The sequence below is a fragment of the Papio anubis genome, chromosome 18 (assembly GCF_008728515.1).
Source record: "Papio anubis isolate 15944 chromosome 18, Panubis1.0, whole genome shotgun sequence".
Taxonomy (NCBI): Eukaryota; Metazoa; Chordata; class Mammalia; order Primates; family Cercopithecidae; genus Papio; species Papio anubis.
Genome location: NC_044993.1, coordinates 61,758,072 through 61,771,977, shown reverse-complemented (window position 1 = coordinate 61,771,977; position 13,906 = coordinate 61,758,072). Strand labels below are relative to the sequence as shown.

Here is a 13,906-nt window from a genome sequence, read left to right as displayed (position 1 = left end):
CATCTCCACGGCTACCACTTCGGTCCTCTCAGTTCTGGCTACCATTGTTTCTTGCCTGGATGACTGTAATGGCCTCCTGTCTTCCATCTTCTTCTATTTCTACCCCTGACTCCATTTGCCTTTTCCACATAGCATGTCTGCATTCCCCTGTTTAACACCTTTTTAATTTATTTTTTTGTGAATTGCAGTCTTGCTCTGTTGCCCAGGCTGGAGTGCAATGGTGCGATCATAGCTCACTGCAGCCTGCAACTCCTGTACTCAAGTGATCCTCCTGCCTCAGCCTCTGGAGAAGCTGGGACTATAGATACATGCCACCATGTCCAGCTAATTTTTAAATTAATTTTATTTATTTATTTATTTATTGAGACAAGGTCTCACTTTCACCCAGGCTGGAGTGCAATGGCACGATCTCGGCTCACTGCAACCTCTGCCTCCTGCGTTCAAGCGATTTTCCTGCCTTAAGCTCCCAAGTAGCTGGGATTACAGGCGCCTGCCACCATGCCAGCTAATTTTTGTATTTTTAGTGGAGGCGGGGTTTCACCATGTTGGCCGGGCTGCTCTCGAGCTCCTAACCTAAGGTGATCCAGCTGCCTCGGCCTCCCAAAGTGCTGGGATTACAGGCATAAGCCAATGTGCCCGCCCTAAAAAATTTTTTTATAGAGATGTGGTCTTGCTCTATTGCCCAGGCTAATCTCAAACTCCTAGGCTCAGGTGATCCTCCTGCCTCAGCCGCCCTAAGTGCTGTGATTATAGGCATGTGCCACTGCGCCCAAAACATTTAGCATAATGTTTTTGGAGTTTCATTCAAGTTGTTGCATGTGTCAATAGTGCATTCCTTTGTATTGATGAGTAAGTATTCCGTTACGTACATTCCATTACAGGAGTTTGAGACCAGCCTGATCGACATGGCAAAACCCCGTCTCTATTGAAAATAAAAAAATTAGCTGGACCTGGTGGTGGGTACTGGTAATGCCAGTTACTTGAGAGGCTGAGACAGGAGAATCACTTGAACCCAGGAGGTGAAGGTTGCAGTGAGCCGAGATTGTGCCACTGCACTCCAGTCTGGGCAACAGGAGTGAAATTCTGTCTTTAAATAAATAAATAAATAAATAAATAAAAATAAAAGTCTTTCACAAAGCAAATCCAGTTAAACTCTTTTTTTACTCTGGATCATGCTCTTAGTATTGTATCTAAGAACTCTTCCTTGTCTAACTCAGGTTAGGTATGATTTTCTCTGACATTTTCTTCTAAACCTTTCATAGTTTTAAATTACGTTTCTTTGTGGTCCAATTTTAATTAATATTTGTATAAGTTGTGAGTATTGGTTGAAGTTTTTTTTTTTTGTTTTTTTTTTTTTTTTTTGTTTTTTTTTGCGTCTGAATGTCTTGTTATTCAAAATCATGTGTGGAAAAGACTGTCCTTTCCCCAGAAGCGCCTTCCTACCTTCGTCACATTCCTTGACTGTGTGCATATGGGTTTATTCTCTGATTCTTCGGTCTGTCTTGTTGGTGCGTGTCTGTCATTTTGCCTGTATGACATTGGCTTGAGAGCTGTAGCTTTACAGGAAATTCTAAAATTGGGCAGTGTGAGTCTTCCTGCTTTGTGCTGCTTTTTCAGAAATGATTTTGGCTATTTTAGTTTCTTTGTCTTTCCATATGAATGTTATAATTGGCTGGTCTATATCTATAAAAAATCCTGCTGGGATTTTGATTGGCCTTTCATTAAATTTATAGATCAATGTGGGGATAATTGACATCTTAATTCTTTTGAGTCTTCTAAGCCATGAACCTGGTATATCCAGGTATTTAGCTCTTCTTTGATTATTTTGTTAGTATTTTGTAGTTTTCAGCATGCAGATCCTAGATACATTTTGTTAGATTTATATGAATGTATTTCATCTTTTGGAGCTTTTATAAATGATTCTTTTTAAAAGTAATTTGCTTTCTGATTGTTCATTGGTAGTGTATAGAAATACAGTTAATGTTTACATTTGACCCTGTGTTCTGTGACCTTGAAAAACTCGGTTATTCTATGACCATTTTTATCAGTTCTTGGGATTTCCTTTGCAGACGGTCATGTCACTTGTGAAGAGGAAAAGTTTTAGTCCTTCCTTTCTAACCTGTATGTTTTTTGGATGGGGAGGGCCTTATTTCACCGGCTAGAACCTACTGTGCTGAATAGGAGTGCTGAGGGAAGAATTGCTTGACTCATTCTCGGTCTTTGGGGGAAAATATTTAGCCTTTCATTATTGGCATTATTAGGTGTGATGTTACTGTAGGATTTGGTAGTTTTTTTGTTTTGTTTTGTTTTGTTTCGTTTTGAGAAGGAATCTCACTTTGTCTCCTAGGCTGGAGTGCAGTGGTGTGATCTTGGCTCAGTGCAACCTCCGCCTTCCAGGTTCAAGTGATTCTTGTGCCTCAGCTTCCCAAGCAGCTGGGATTACAGGCGTGCACCACCAGGCCCAGCTCATTTTTGTATTTTTAGTAGAGTTGGGGTTTCACCATGTTGGCCAGGCTGGTCTCAAACTCCCGACCTCAGGTGATCCACCCACCTCGGTCTCCCAAAGTGCTGGGATTACAGGCGTGAGCCACTGCACCTGGCCTGGGGGTGAGTATTTCTAACCTCTTAATACATTTTAAAAAGTGCTGTAGTAAAGTGCATTGTTGAAAAATTAAAGAAAAATTTCCAATTAATTTTATCATCTAGAAATGAGCACTGTTAACATTGTGGTCTATACATTTCCAGTGCAAATATATCCATCTAAATAGATATAAGGGGTTAGAGTAAATATACTCTGTTGCATTCAGTTAATGGCATATCAGTGTGAATATATATATATAATATTTATCCCTGGGGATAAACATACATATTTATCATAGCCTTGACAATCCTATAGCATCCCATTATAGGAGCATGCACCATAACTTTTCCACCCACTCCTACATTGTCAGACAATTAATTTGCAACCAGTTTCTTTTATATTCAAAGCATCCTCATGCATATGGTTTTGAGACTTCTCTTTCTTTTCTGAATACAGTTTCTTAGAAGTGGAGTTGCTGGGTCAGAAGGTTACAGTTCTTGAGGCTGTTGATTCATTATTCCTAAAGCTCACCTGTGACCAACTGCTTACATTTATGAGATGCCTAAGGGGGTTGGCAGCAGAAGCTTGAGCTCCATAACTCGAGGAAAGTCCTTAGCCTCTCTTAGCAAAGCTAGCTGGTCAGGAGGATCCTGTTCACATCTGCACAGTAGTCGCAGCCACCCAAGAGATTCTGTAGACCTGTGCTGATGAGCACACGTTTTCTCATGGAATTTTTCTAGGCCTTACGTTTTCAATGTTGCCCTGTTCACTTAATTCTCTAAACATATATGATGTAACAGGAGACTTTGAAGTTAAAGGATATGGGTTTAAATCCCAGGTTGGAGTGTGTGTTAGACCCTCTGGGCCTCAAATTTCCCATCTGCAAAATGGGCACAGTAAAACCAACCTCATGATGTGTTGCTGGTGATCTAATTAGACACCAAGTACGTGGCAGAGAGGAGAGGGACATAGACATGGAGAGGCTGAAGTGAACTGTGGCTCTGCCTTTGCTGGTTGTCAGTTTTTGGATAGTTCATTTAGCCTCGTTGAGCCTCAGTTTCTTTCCTCCTTTTTTTTTTTGAGACAAGGTCTTACTCTGTCACTCAGGCTGGGTCTTTGTTCACTGCAACCTCCGCCTCCCATGCTGGAACGATCCTCCCATCTCAGCCTCCCAAGTAGATGGGACTGCAGGTGCATGCCACCACACCCAGCTAATCTTTGTATCTTTTGTAGAGATGGGGTTTCACCATGTTGCCCAGGCTAGTGTCCTGGGCTCAAGTGATGGGCCTGCCTTGGCCTTCCCAGGCGGGTGGCATGAGCCACCACTCCTGGTCTTCAGAAGGCAGTAAGAAAAATGGCAGCGCCGGGCACGGTGGCTCAAGCCTGTAATCCCAGCACTTTGGGAGGCCGAGACGGGCGGATCACGAGGTCAGGAGATCAAGACCATCCTGGCTAACACAGTGAAACCCCGTCTCTACTAGAAAATACAAAAAATGAGCCGGGCGTGGTGGCGGCCCCTGTAGTCCCAGCTACTCAGGAGACTGAGGCAGGAGAATGGCGTAAACCCGGGAGGTGGAGCTTGCAGTGAGCCGAGATCATGCCACTGCACTCCAGCCTGGGCAACAGAGCGAGACTCCGTGTCAAAAAAAAGAAAAAAAAAAAAAAAGGAAAAATGGCAGCAATAATAACCTGTTTTGTAGGGTTACTGTGTAGGTAAAATGTGAGCATGTCTTCCACACCTCGAATATTAAGTGCCCTACTCAGAGGCAGGTGCTGATATGTTGCAGATTGAAAAGCATATTTCCCACTATACATGTATGGATCTCTGGGAATGAGGCACAGCTTTTACCTATAAGGGAGTCTTGGTGCTGTGCTGCTTCTCACTTCATAGCTAGCAAGGAGGGATTTCAAGGAAGGTGCAAACATCTCAGATATCCAACTCTGCCACACTCCACATTGGCAACACTTTTTTTTCTTTTCTTTTTTTCTTTTGAGACAGAGTCTTGCTCTGTCACGAGGCTGGAGTGCAGTGGCATGATCTCGGCTTATGGCAACCTCCACCTCCCAGGTTCAAGTGATTCTTCTGCCTCAGCTTCCTGAGTAGCTGGGACTATAGGCGCCTGCCACCACGCCCAGCTAATTTTTGTATTTTCAGTAGAGACAGGATTTCACCATGTTGACCAGGCTGATCTCAAACTCTTAGCCTCAGATGATCCCCCTGCCTCGGCCTCCCAGAGTGCTGGAATTACAGATGTGAGCCACCGCACCCAGCCAGGTGTGATTTTAGATGGAATCTGAACAGAGTATTAAAAGATTTTTTCAGACCAGAAGAAAAGCAGCTATCTGAAACATTTTAGTGCTGGCCCCAGAGCTGAAGATGAACAGGGAAGTGGAGGATTGGCCTGACAGCTGGCAGCAAATGGGAGGAGCCCTGACCTCCAAGCAGTGATATGACTTCTGTTGGTCATGGGGCCTCTTGGAAAATGTTCTTCCATGAACTACTGTTTAGAAATGTGTATAAATGCCTTTCTTTCCCTGACTTTAAGATATGTGACTTGAATTCACATGTGGAGATTAGGAATAGGCTGGGCTGAGCAATGAGATTCTGGCTATAGGAATCCTAGAAAACATGCTCTACAGACTGGGCACAGTGGCTCACACCTGTAATCCCAGCACTTGTGGAGGCTGCGGCGGGCGGATCACTTAAGGTCAGGAGTTTGAGAACAGCCTGGCCAACATGGTGAAACCCCATCTCTACTAAAAATACAAAAATTAGCCGGTCATGGTAGTGTGTGCCTGTAGTCCCAGCTACTCGGGAGGCTGAGGCAGGAGAATTGCTTGAACCCGGGAGGCTAAGGTTGCAGTGAGCCGAGATCATGCCACTGCAATCCAGCCTGGGCGACAGAGTGAGACTCCATCTCAAAAACAAAACAAAACAAAAAACATCCTGTACAATCCCCATCAGGGAAGATTTTCTCTCCCACAAACATTTTAAGGACTTGTTATTTCGTTTCAAACATTTGCAACTCATGTCACAGATGGAGAAAGTACAGATACCTGTGGAGGCATCCATGACAGGCTTTGTCTGGGACGAGGGGATAACTAAGGGACTCCCTTGTGGTTTTCTTTCTCCAGAGCTTCGGAGACGAACGTCAAGTTCTCAGGTGATGCCTAAGTCTACGGTAGTGTCTGAGTTTGATCTTGATGTTTTTTTCTGCCACAATACAGCACAGAGAAGCAAAATACAAAGAAAGTGCTGTTGTCGTGGGCTGGGATGTAGTCAGATGCCTTGAAAACAGACACTCGGCACCAGGGATGAGCAGTCTCAAGTTTTTCAACTAAGTCAGTGTTTGGCGTATCTATAGCAGTGGGTGGTATTTCCATCCGTAAATAGACTGAGCGAGAGGCTTACTGTGGTGTGTTATTAAATGAGACGTCCCAATCTCAGAAACATTTATAATATCCTGTCATAGAGACTCTGAGTGTATTGGGTTGGTAGTGATTGTCAGAGCATCGAGGAAGTCCTGAAAGGTATATACTAGGTTTTTGCCGTTGGGTACCATGGGGAAGTGTTGAGTGGAACAGTAAACAGGGGAAAAAAGCCTTCAAACATTCACACAAAAATTAAAGCATTGTGAAGGATGTTTCATCCCCCTAAAATTGTTTAGGATGTGTGTGTGCACCTAGAGAAATAATAGGATGGATATAAAAATGTTAATGGAGTTTATTTCAAGTTGTTGGGGTCTTAGCATGTTTTTGCTTTTCTTCTTAAGTGTATTCTGATTATTTTGCAATGAGCATTTTTTATTTTTATAATCACAGAAAAAAACCTAGTCTTCAGCTCTTTTCATTGCAAGGAAAGAAAAAATACTCTAGCACATTTAAAGGCACTTAGGCTCAAGGCCTGAGGTGTAGGGGGTGGGGGCAGAAATAGAAAATGTGCAAGAGGCAGCTCCCTCTGGTAGAGCTGGTCAGACACCAAGTCTGAATCTCAAAGGAGATGGTGAAGAGTCCTTGTGGGCCTTGGGGGCAGGGAAACCTGGGTTCAGATCTTACTAGTGAGTTTTCCTGGTGACCTTGGTCAGAAACCTTACTTGTCCAACTCTTCTCCTGTAAAATATGGAGATTACTGCAGGCCACTGTGCATTTTTCTACTGAATGAAGCATCTTTCTGCTGAATGACGGATGGATGAATGAATGAATGGATGCATGCTTGGTTCAAAGAGACATATGTAAAGTCTAAATACTCAACAAATGGCAGATTTTCCCCCTTGGTCCTCACGTTCCGTTGTCAGCCAGTGTACCTGGGGAGTGAGTTCAGCAGGTAGGGTCCTGTCATACCCTGGGTTCTGTGTTCCTTAGTGTAATCTTACTTGGGGGTGGATGTGGACTTGATCCAACTGCTTCTCTTTATGCCTCAGCCTCCTTATCTGTAAAATGAGGGTTGTGTTAGTGCCTTGGAAGGATTCAAGGAGATTCTGTACAAACACTTGACATGACTCCTGACAAATAATAGGTGTTTAATACATGTCACAGTTGATAAAAATATTAAGAACATTCCCCAGGGTGAATGCACATTAGTCAGTACATGCTTCTGTAAATGGAGAGAAGACTAGAGTTCCTGACACTGAATAGGCACCTGATAGATGGGTAGCTTCAAACAGCCTAAGCACAGCCTGTGTCTGTGTTCTGGATTTGTGGACACTGGAACCAATTGGTGCTTATCTGTCTCATGAAAGAACAGTTCTTGAAGGTATTCTGCAAACATACCTGTGGTAACACGGCCTTCTCCCATGATGATCTCGAAACCATGAGAATAGATTAACATTTATAAGATGCAAATTGTGCTTTTCTTTGCACAGATTCACCACCCACCCCTGCCCCCTCCTGTGGGTCCACATTGTCACTTTTTAAATATATATATTTTAACATTCTTGTACTTGCAGAGAGAACGAGGTGCTCAAAGTCCAGCTGAAGAAATATGTAGGAGCTGTCCAGATGCTGAAAAGAGAAGGTCAAACAGCTGAAGGTGAGGGGGAGCCTGAGCCCCGGTTGGGAGGGGCCGGGCTTTTTCATTAACACCTGTACGTGGCATGCAATAGACACTCAACATGTGATGAGTGCATGTGTGGATGGATTAGAATAATGGTGCTGCTCAGGATTCCAGAAAATTAATCAGGTGGAAAACCTGATGTATATCCCTGCAACATGCATAACTAATATTATAAGACTCACTTGCTAGACTATTAGCAACAGTCTTATTGATTTGTGTACTTAGAGAATTTTATGTCCATAGTCTTGAGATAGTTGCATGGCAGTGAACCTTGTGATATGATGACGTCACAGCAGGCCACGGGTGCAAGCCACAGAAATCCAAGATGACAGAGAATCAGAGTGGTGGACTTAGGCTGATCAGGTTCCAATCCCAGCTCTGGTTAAGTTTCCTAATTTCGCTGCACTTCAGTTTTTTCATCTCTACAATGAGGTTGGTTGATAGCACCTGCCTCATGAGGCAATCCATGTAGACATCTTAGCATAATGTCTACCATAGAATAAATGCTGGATAAATTTTAGCTGTTATTATTGTTATTAATCAGAAATTCCAGTAGACAGAAGAACAATCATGAAGATCTCACCAAATGAGGTGGGGCCATGTGCTGCTTCTAAAATCTCCCAAACTATTTCTCAGGGCAGCTTGAAGAAAGGATCTTTAACTCTGGTTGATGTATCTTGCAGCCCTCAGCCAAAAGACCACAACAAAATTTCCTTGAAGACAAGCTCATAGAATGTGGACGTTTTAACGAATGCTGGGTGTTCCCCACATTCATATGTCTCTTTTTTTTTTTTTGTGAGACAGAGTCTCACTCTGCCACCCAGGATGGAGTGCACTGGCACAATGTCGGCTCACTGCAACTTCCACCTCCCGGGTTCAAGTGATTCTCCTGCCTCAGCCTCCTGAGTAGCTGGGATTACAGGCAACTGCCACCATACCCAGCTAATTTTTGTATTTTTAGTAGAGATGGGGTTTCCCTATGTTGGTCAGGCTGGTCTTGAACTCCTGACCTCAGGTGATCCACCCCCCTCGGCCTCCCAAAGTGTTGGGATTACAGGCGTGAGCCACCGCTCCCAGTCCATGTCTTCCAAACCTGCACTGAATTCATGCTCACCCATGACTGCCTGACCGCTTGGAATTATTTTCCCACATGTACCAGGACATCAAACCAGTGTCCTGAGAGCATTGTGAGGATTTTCCAAAACAATGAATGCAGAGTTTCTAGTAAGGTACCCGGTATATAATAAATGGTTGTTATTTTTATAGGAGACAGGATTGGAATCTGGCTATGACTTATTTAGTAATTGCGTGAAGACGTGAATGTTTTTGAAGCTTGTATATTTCTTTTGGTTCCCATTTGATCAGGATCAGGTTATTGGTGATACTATTTGATAACATGCCTTGCTTCGTTCATATTTGGGTAGGTAACTGTGATCATTCTGGGGGTTATCAGTGCAGAATTAATTATCTTTCTCTGTGGGCTCATGCCCTTCTCATACAAATATTGCTATTATGGCCCTGAATTCATTTCATTATACAGAATTATTTATATGTTGGTCTCCCAAGTTTTTATATCTCATCTCTGTTTCCCCAGCAACTGGCTTTTTAGTCATTCACTACATTCATTACATGCTTTGAATGAATAATATTTGTCTAGCCCTTTGCCCTTTCCAAGCAAGTTCAAATGTACTCTGATTTGACTTAGTAACCTTGTGATGAGCAGGTATTTTTCCATTATTTTAAAGTTTGTTATTAGGGGCTTAGGAGAGCTTAAGGGGCTGGTACATGTGTCTGTGGTGGAAATGAGCTCAGGCATTTTTCTCCAAACCTCTGGTTCTTTGTATTATAAAATTCTTTTAACTTTACTGTGCAGAGGAATTGCTTGGGGAGCCCATTAAATATACCTCTTTCCAGGACCCTGCCTCTGGGAGTTATGCCAGTGGACTTAGGATGAGGCTCTAGATTTACACTTCTAGATATGTGACTCTAATGCAGGTGACCTGAGGACAGCGCCACCACCTTTTGTGAAATCTACACATTACTTACACAGAACTTGGATTCAATACAACAAGACTATTAAAGTCAGGTTAAAAAGAAGCACCACTGGGCTTGCTTTTGATTTGAAAACCTCAGCACTACACAATGCATTTCTAAGTCGGAAAATTTTGAGCGTGATTCTCCCCAAATGGGCATATGGAACCTACAATGGGCAGAATGGTTTTTCATAGCAGCTGAAAGTCCATTTCCCCAGGCCGATCCTGAGTGCCCTGAGCCACAGCTGGATATGAGCCATTTCAGGATGTAGTTGCGACAGCTCTTACATGAATTAGAGCGGAGATGGTTACATACATGTGGTGACTCCACCTAGCAGCAGTCTCTTACTCCTGCATTACTACATTCTTACGGAAAATGCCTCCAGGGTTTAAACAAAACAACTTAAAATGAACTTTTAGAATAGACATTGACAACCTTTAATTTTACAGATATCAAATTTCAGATTCCCACCCTCTTTTTTTTTTTTTTTTTAAGAGGAGTGATCTAGTCCCTCCAAGAAAATCATTATTTAAGCAGCAAAATAAGGACTGGAATTTGGAATTTGGGTGGTGTCATTATCTATTGGAAAGTTTTTTTTTTCTCCCCCTCTAATGTGGTCCAGAAGTGAGGTTGGGTTATTTGCCTCTCAAGTGCTGTTTTTCCTTGGTGATGTCAGATTTGCCAAAAGCTGATACCTTTATTTGCTCTTTTGAGTCTCTCACCTTAGGGCAAATTCTTTGTGCTCTTCCTCCAGCGTTAGAACCGTGGTGCAAGGGCTGCCATATCTATCAGGAACTCACCTGGCAGTTCCACTTCATTGTAACTCTTACTGGTCGTTTTATCAGTTCTGTTGTTAATGGCATTGGACACCCTTTCTCCTCCCCAGGGAGCCAGTGTAGGGAAGTTTCACTTATGAAATCAGGAGATCCCTCTGAAAACTCATGCTTTCATTTTGGGCGTATTGCTGAAATTTGAAACAAGATGTTTGCAAGTTGGCTTCCTGCCTGCAGAGGCCCCTTGGCAGCTCACTGAGAGGTCTGGGGAGAGCAGGTGCGTCACTTCAACTTTAGGGTTGTGTGGACAGACTGGCTCGTTAGGAGCAGGCTCACGTTAGCCAGGCACACAAACAGTGATGGACACCAGAACACCTGACTCAACACTGGTGAGACACGGAGCTGCTGGGTACACCAGAAGGCCTGTCCTCTCTCTCGCTGACTTACCTGGGAAGCTGGAGTCTCACCTGTTGGTACTCGGTAAGTCAGAAAGGAGGAAGTAGTCGGGTGGTTCAGGTGTTTAGTGGTGTTGGGCCTGATGGAAATGTGCCCAGCACGGGGAGCAGGAAAGGTCTCTGGACCTGGTCAAGCTCTCACTTGGAGAGTCAACTTCTGGCTCTTCACACGGCCTTTTTCCTTTAAACATATATGCATACATTAATTAATTCATTCATTCCCATCCTCGGTGGAAGAGAGCTTTTTCCTTTTCCAGCTCATGGTTTATCAGAGAGCCCTGAGGAGCGCCGGTTCTGCCGGATGTCGGTTGGCATTGAGGGAGCGAGGGCGGCTGTTACGTAAGATGCTTATATGTTCTGTTCTTATCACATAACAAGTGGTCAGCAAATCATAACTTTGTTTTAACATGTAATTAATCATGGCTCTTTTCTTTTCCCCTGAAGTTCTCTATAAGAAATAGATGCAGGAATCAGACAAATGTGATCAAAATACCATTTTCATTACTGGCGGTTGATTGGAGACTCGGGTTTCACCTAGAACACTGATTGCCACATCTGGACACAGGAATCTCCCCTGTGAGGTGCCAGTGGGTTTTCAGAATTACTTCTCAGTCATTAGGGCCCAAAGGGGAGAGAGTCCATTGGGGCGTTTCACTTTTTTTCTTTTTTTTTGAGACAGAGTCTCGCTCTGTCGCCCAGGCTGGAGTGCGGTGGCCCGATCTCAGTTCGCTGCAACCTCCGCCTCTCAGGTTCAAGTGATTCTCCTGCCTTAGCCTCTGGAGTAGCTGGGATTACAGGCACATATCACTATGCCCGGCTAAGTTTTGTATTTTTAGTAGAGACCAGGTTTTGCCATGTTGGCCAAGGCTGGTCTTGCCTTCCTGACCTCAGGTGATCCGCCTGCCTCGGGCTCCCGAAGCGCTGGGATTACAGGTGTGATCCACCATGCCTGGCCTGACCCTGTCTCTTAAAAAAAAAAAAAAAAGAAATAGAGTCACTTGTTACTCATTTTTTTTCTGCATTTACGGAGAGCCTTGCACTACTAGGTTGCAAAAAAGGAAAAACAACCCATGTTGGCCTTCTGCCATCCTGAACTTGACATAATAAATCTGTGTTGTCTTACACCACTAGGTTTGTGGTAATTTGTTATAGCAGCAATGGGAGACTAATACAGTTGAACGGAGCTGTTGATTTTGTCTTTGATGGATATGGGCATCGTCTTCACTTCATCATCATCCTATGGAGATGGTGGTGGGAGGCTGATGTTTTGAAGATTAGAAATTTTTTTGGTCATAACTCCCTGGCTGGACAAACTTGGTGTCTCAGAGGAGAGCTCCAGCTTTTCATCTGTAGCCACACCTGGGTCGGGAAAACCTACCTTTTCCACCCCCTGCCCATGCATTGTCTGCCTTTCTGGCCAAAGGAAGCCCTTGCCCCATTTTTACGCTTATTCATCTGGGATTGCTGATGCCAGACCCGGTGACCAGCCCCCTCTAGATATTGGAGGGGACGTCTCTGAAGTTGTGTGGCATGGCCCCGCTGTCAGGTGGGCCGGTGGTGTCATTCTTCGGGTGTGGTCAGTGGTTGCATGTTCAGCTGGGAGGCTGGTCGCTCTGATGTTCCCACAGCAGGCAAGTTCTTATGGAGGTGTTTGCTGCAAAACAGAACCATCTTAGGCGGTGGGCTTCTCCTGGACTCTTCCCAGGAGCGTTTGTCTGACATGAGAGCTTGCTCTGTGTACTGAAGAAGAGATCCTCCTGCTAGGATTGGCCACACGGGACTCCAGAGAGACACGGGTCTGTCCGTGTCACATGGCTTGCGTGACTTCCCCATCCACGTGTGGGTAGTGAACATCCGTGTCCTCTGCACTTGCTCCAGTTTTCACTTGACAGCGTCCTCACTCACTGTCAGTCCTGTGATGTCACTGGTTTCATCCTCGGCACGGCACTTGACCTTACCTGGCCGCCTCTGGCTGGATCTCAGGGCTTTCATACACAATCAACAAGAATTCTTGCTTTCCTGTTGGGCTGGGAGACTGGGGCTGCTGTAGTCCGCTTGTCTCCACGTGGAGCTTGGGAATGAGGACATCGCACAGAAAGAGCAGCTGAGCTGAAAGGCAGAGAGACAGCAAGCTCTGATCCTGTCTTTAGGGTCCCTGAATCCAGCTGTGCCTGCTGTGACAGTCCCACCCTGGACCTTTTGGTGATAGGAACAGTCATTCCGCTAGCCTCCCCTGCTCCTGTTGTCAAGCTTGACTAGTTTTCTATAGCTCATGTGTTCTATGGCAAATTATTACCTCTTTCCTGGATACAGGCCCGTTCGTCCTTGTAAAGGGCGATTATTTCTGTGGAATTGTCTTTCCAAGTACAGTATCTGCTCCTGCACTGTAAGGCTTTTCCTCCTACCTCCCTTCTTACTGGATACTCTATTGTCATAACTGTTCCTGGCCACCGTAGCGTAGTCCTGTTCCGTAGCAATGGATTTTAAAGCTGCGAACTCTCCTCAGCATCCCCATGTAATTAATCTGCAGTCAACCCAGGGAGAGAGGGAGAAGGAATAGACCATTGCTGGTGGCCATCAAAATAATCAGCAGCAAGGGCAGGAGACTGAGTGGGAGGAAGCTGACAGATGAGGGAGGCTTGGGAGCAGTTTAAAAAGTTTGTTCTCAGAAACAAAAGAAGTAAAAAATTGGGAAGTCATCAGCCTGTCTGGTGTGTCGTGTCTTTGCGGCTGTGTGGTGTGCTCAGCAATCCCTGCTCCACACCCATGTGTGCTTTGTGCTCTGGCTGGGGTGTCAGTTTCCCTGGGGTGAGTCCAGTGATCCGCGATTCCACACCCACGTGTGCTTTGTTCTCTAAGGTGTTAGTTTTCCAGGGGTGAGCCCGGCGATCCCTGCTCCACACCCACGTGTGCTTCGTGCTCTCACTGGGGTGTCAGTTTCCCTGGGGTGAGCCCAGCGATCCCTGATTCCACACCCGCGTGTGCTTCGTGCTCTCACTGGGGTGTCAGT

At 44.7% G+C, this 13,906-nt stretch overlaps 1 protein-coding gene across 8 annotated transcripts in view; it reads left to right on the top strand.

Annotated features, from left to right (window-relative positions):
- SNX29 (sorting nexin 29) overlaps positions 1–13,906 on the top strand; it is a 588,023-nt gene that overhangs the window by 214,493 nt on the left and 359,624 nt on the right. For all 8 annotated transcript variants that reach the window (XM_031657934.1, XM_031657931.1, XM_031657930.1 and 5 more), the window contains one exon: positions 7,528–7,610. In XM_031657934.1, the coding sequence (XP_031513794.1) occupies positions 7,528–7,610 (83 nt within the window). The remainder of the gene's footprint in view (positions 1–7,527; positions 7,611–13,906) is intronic.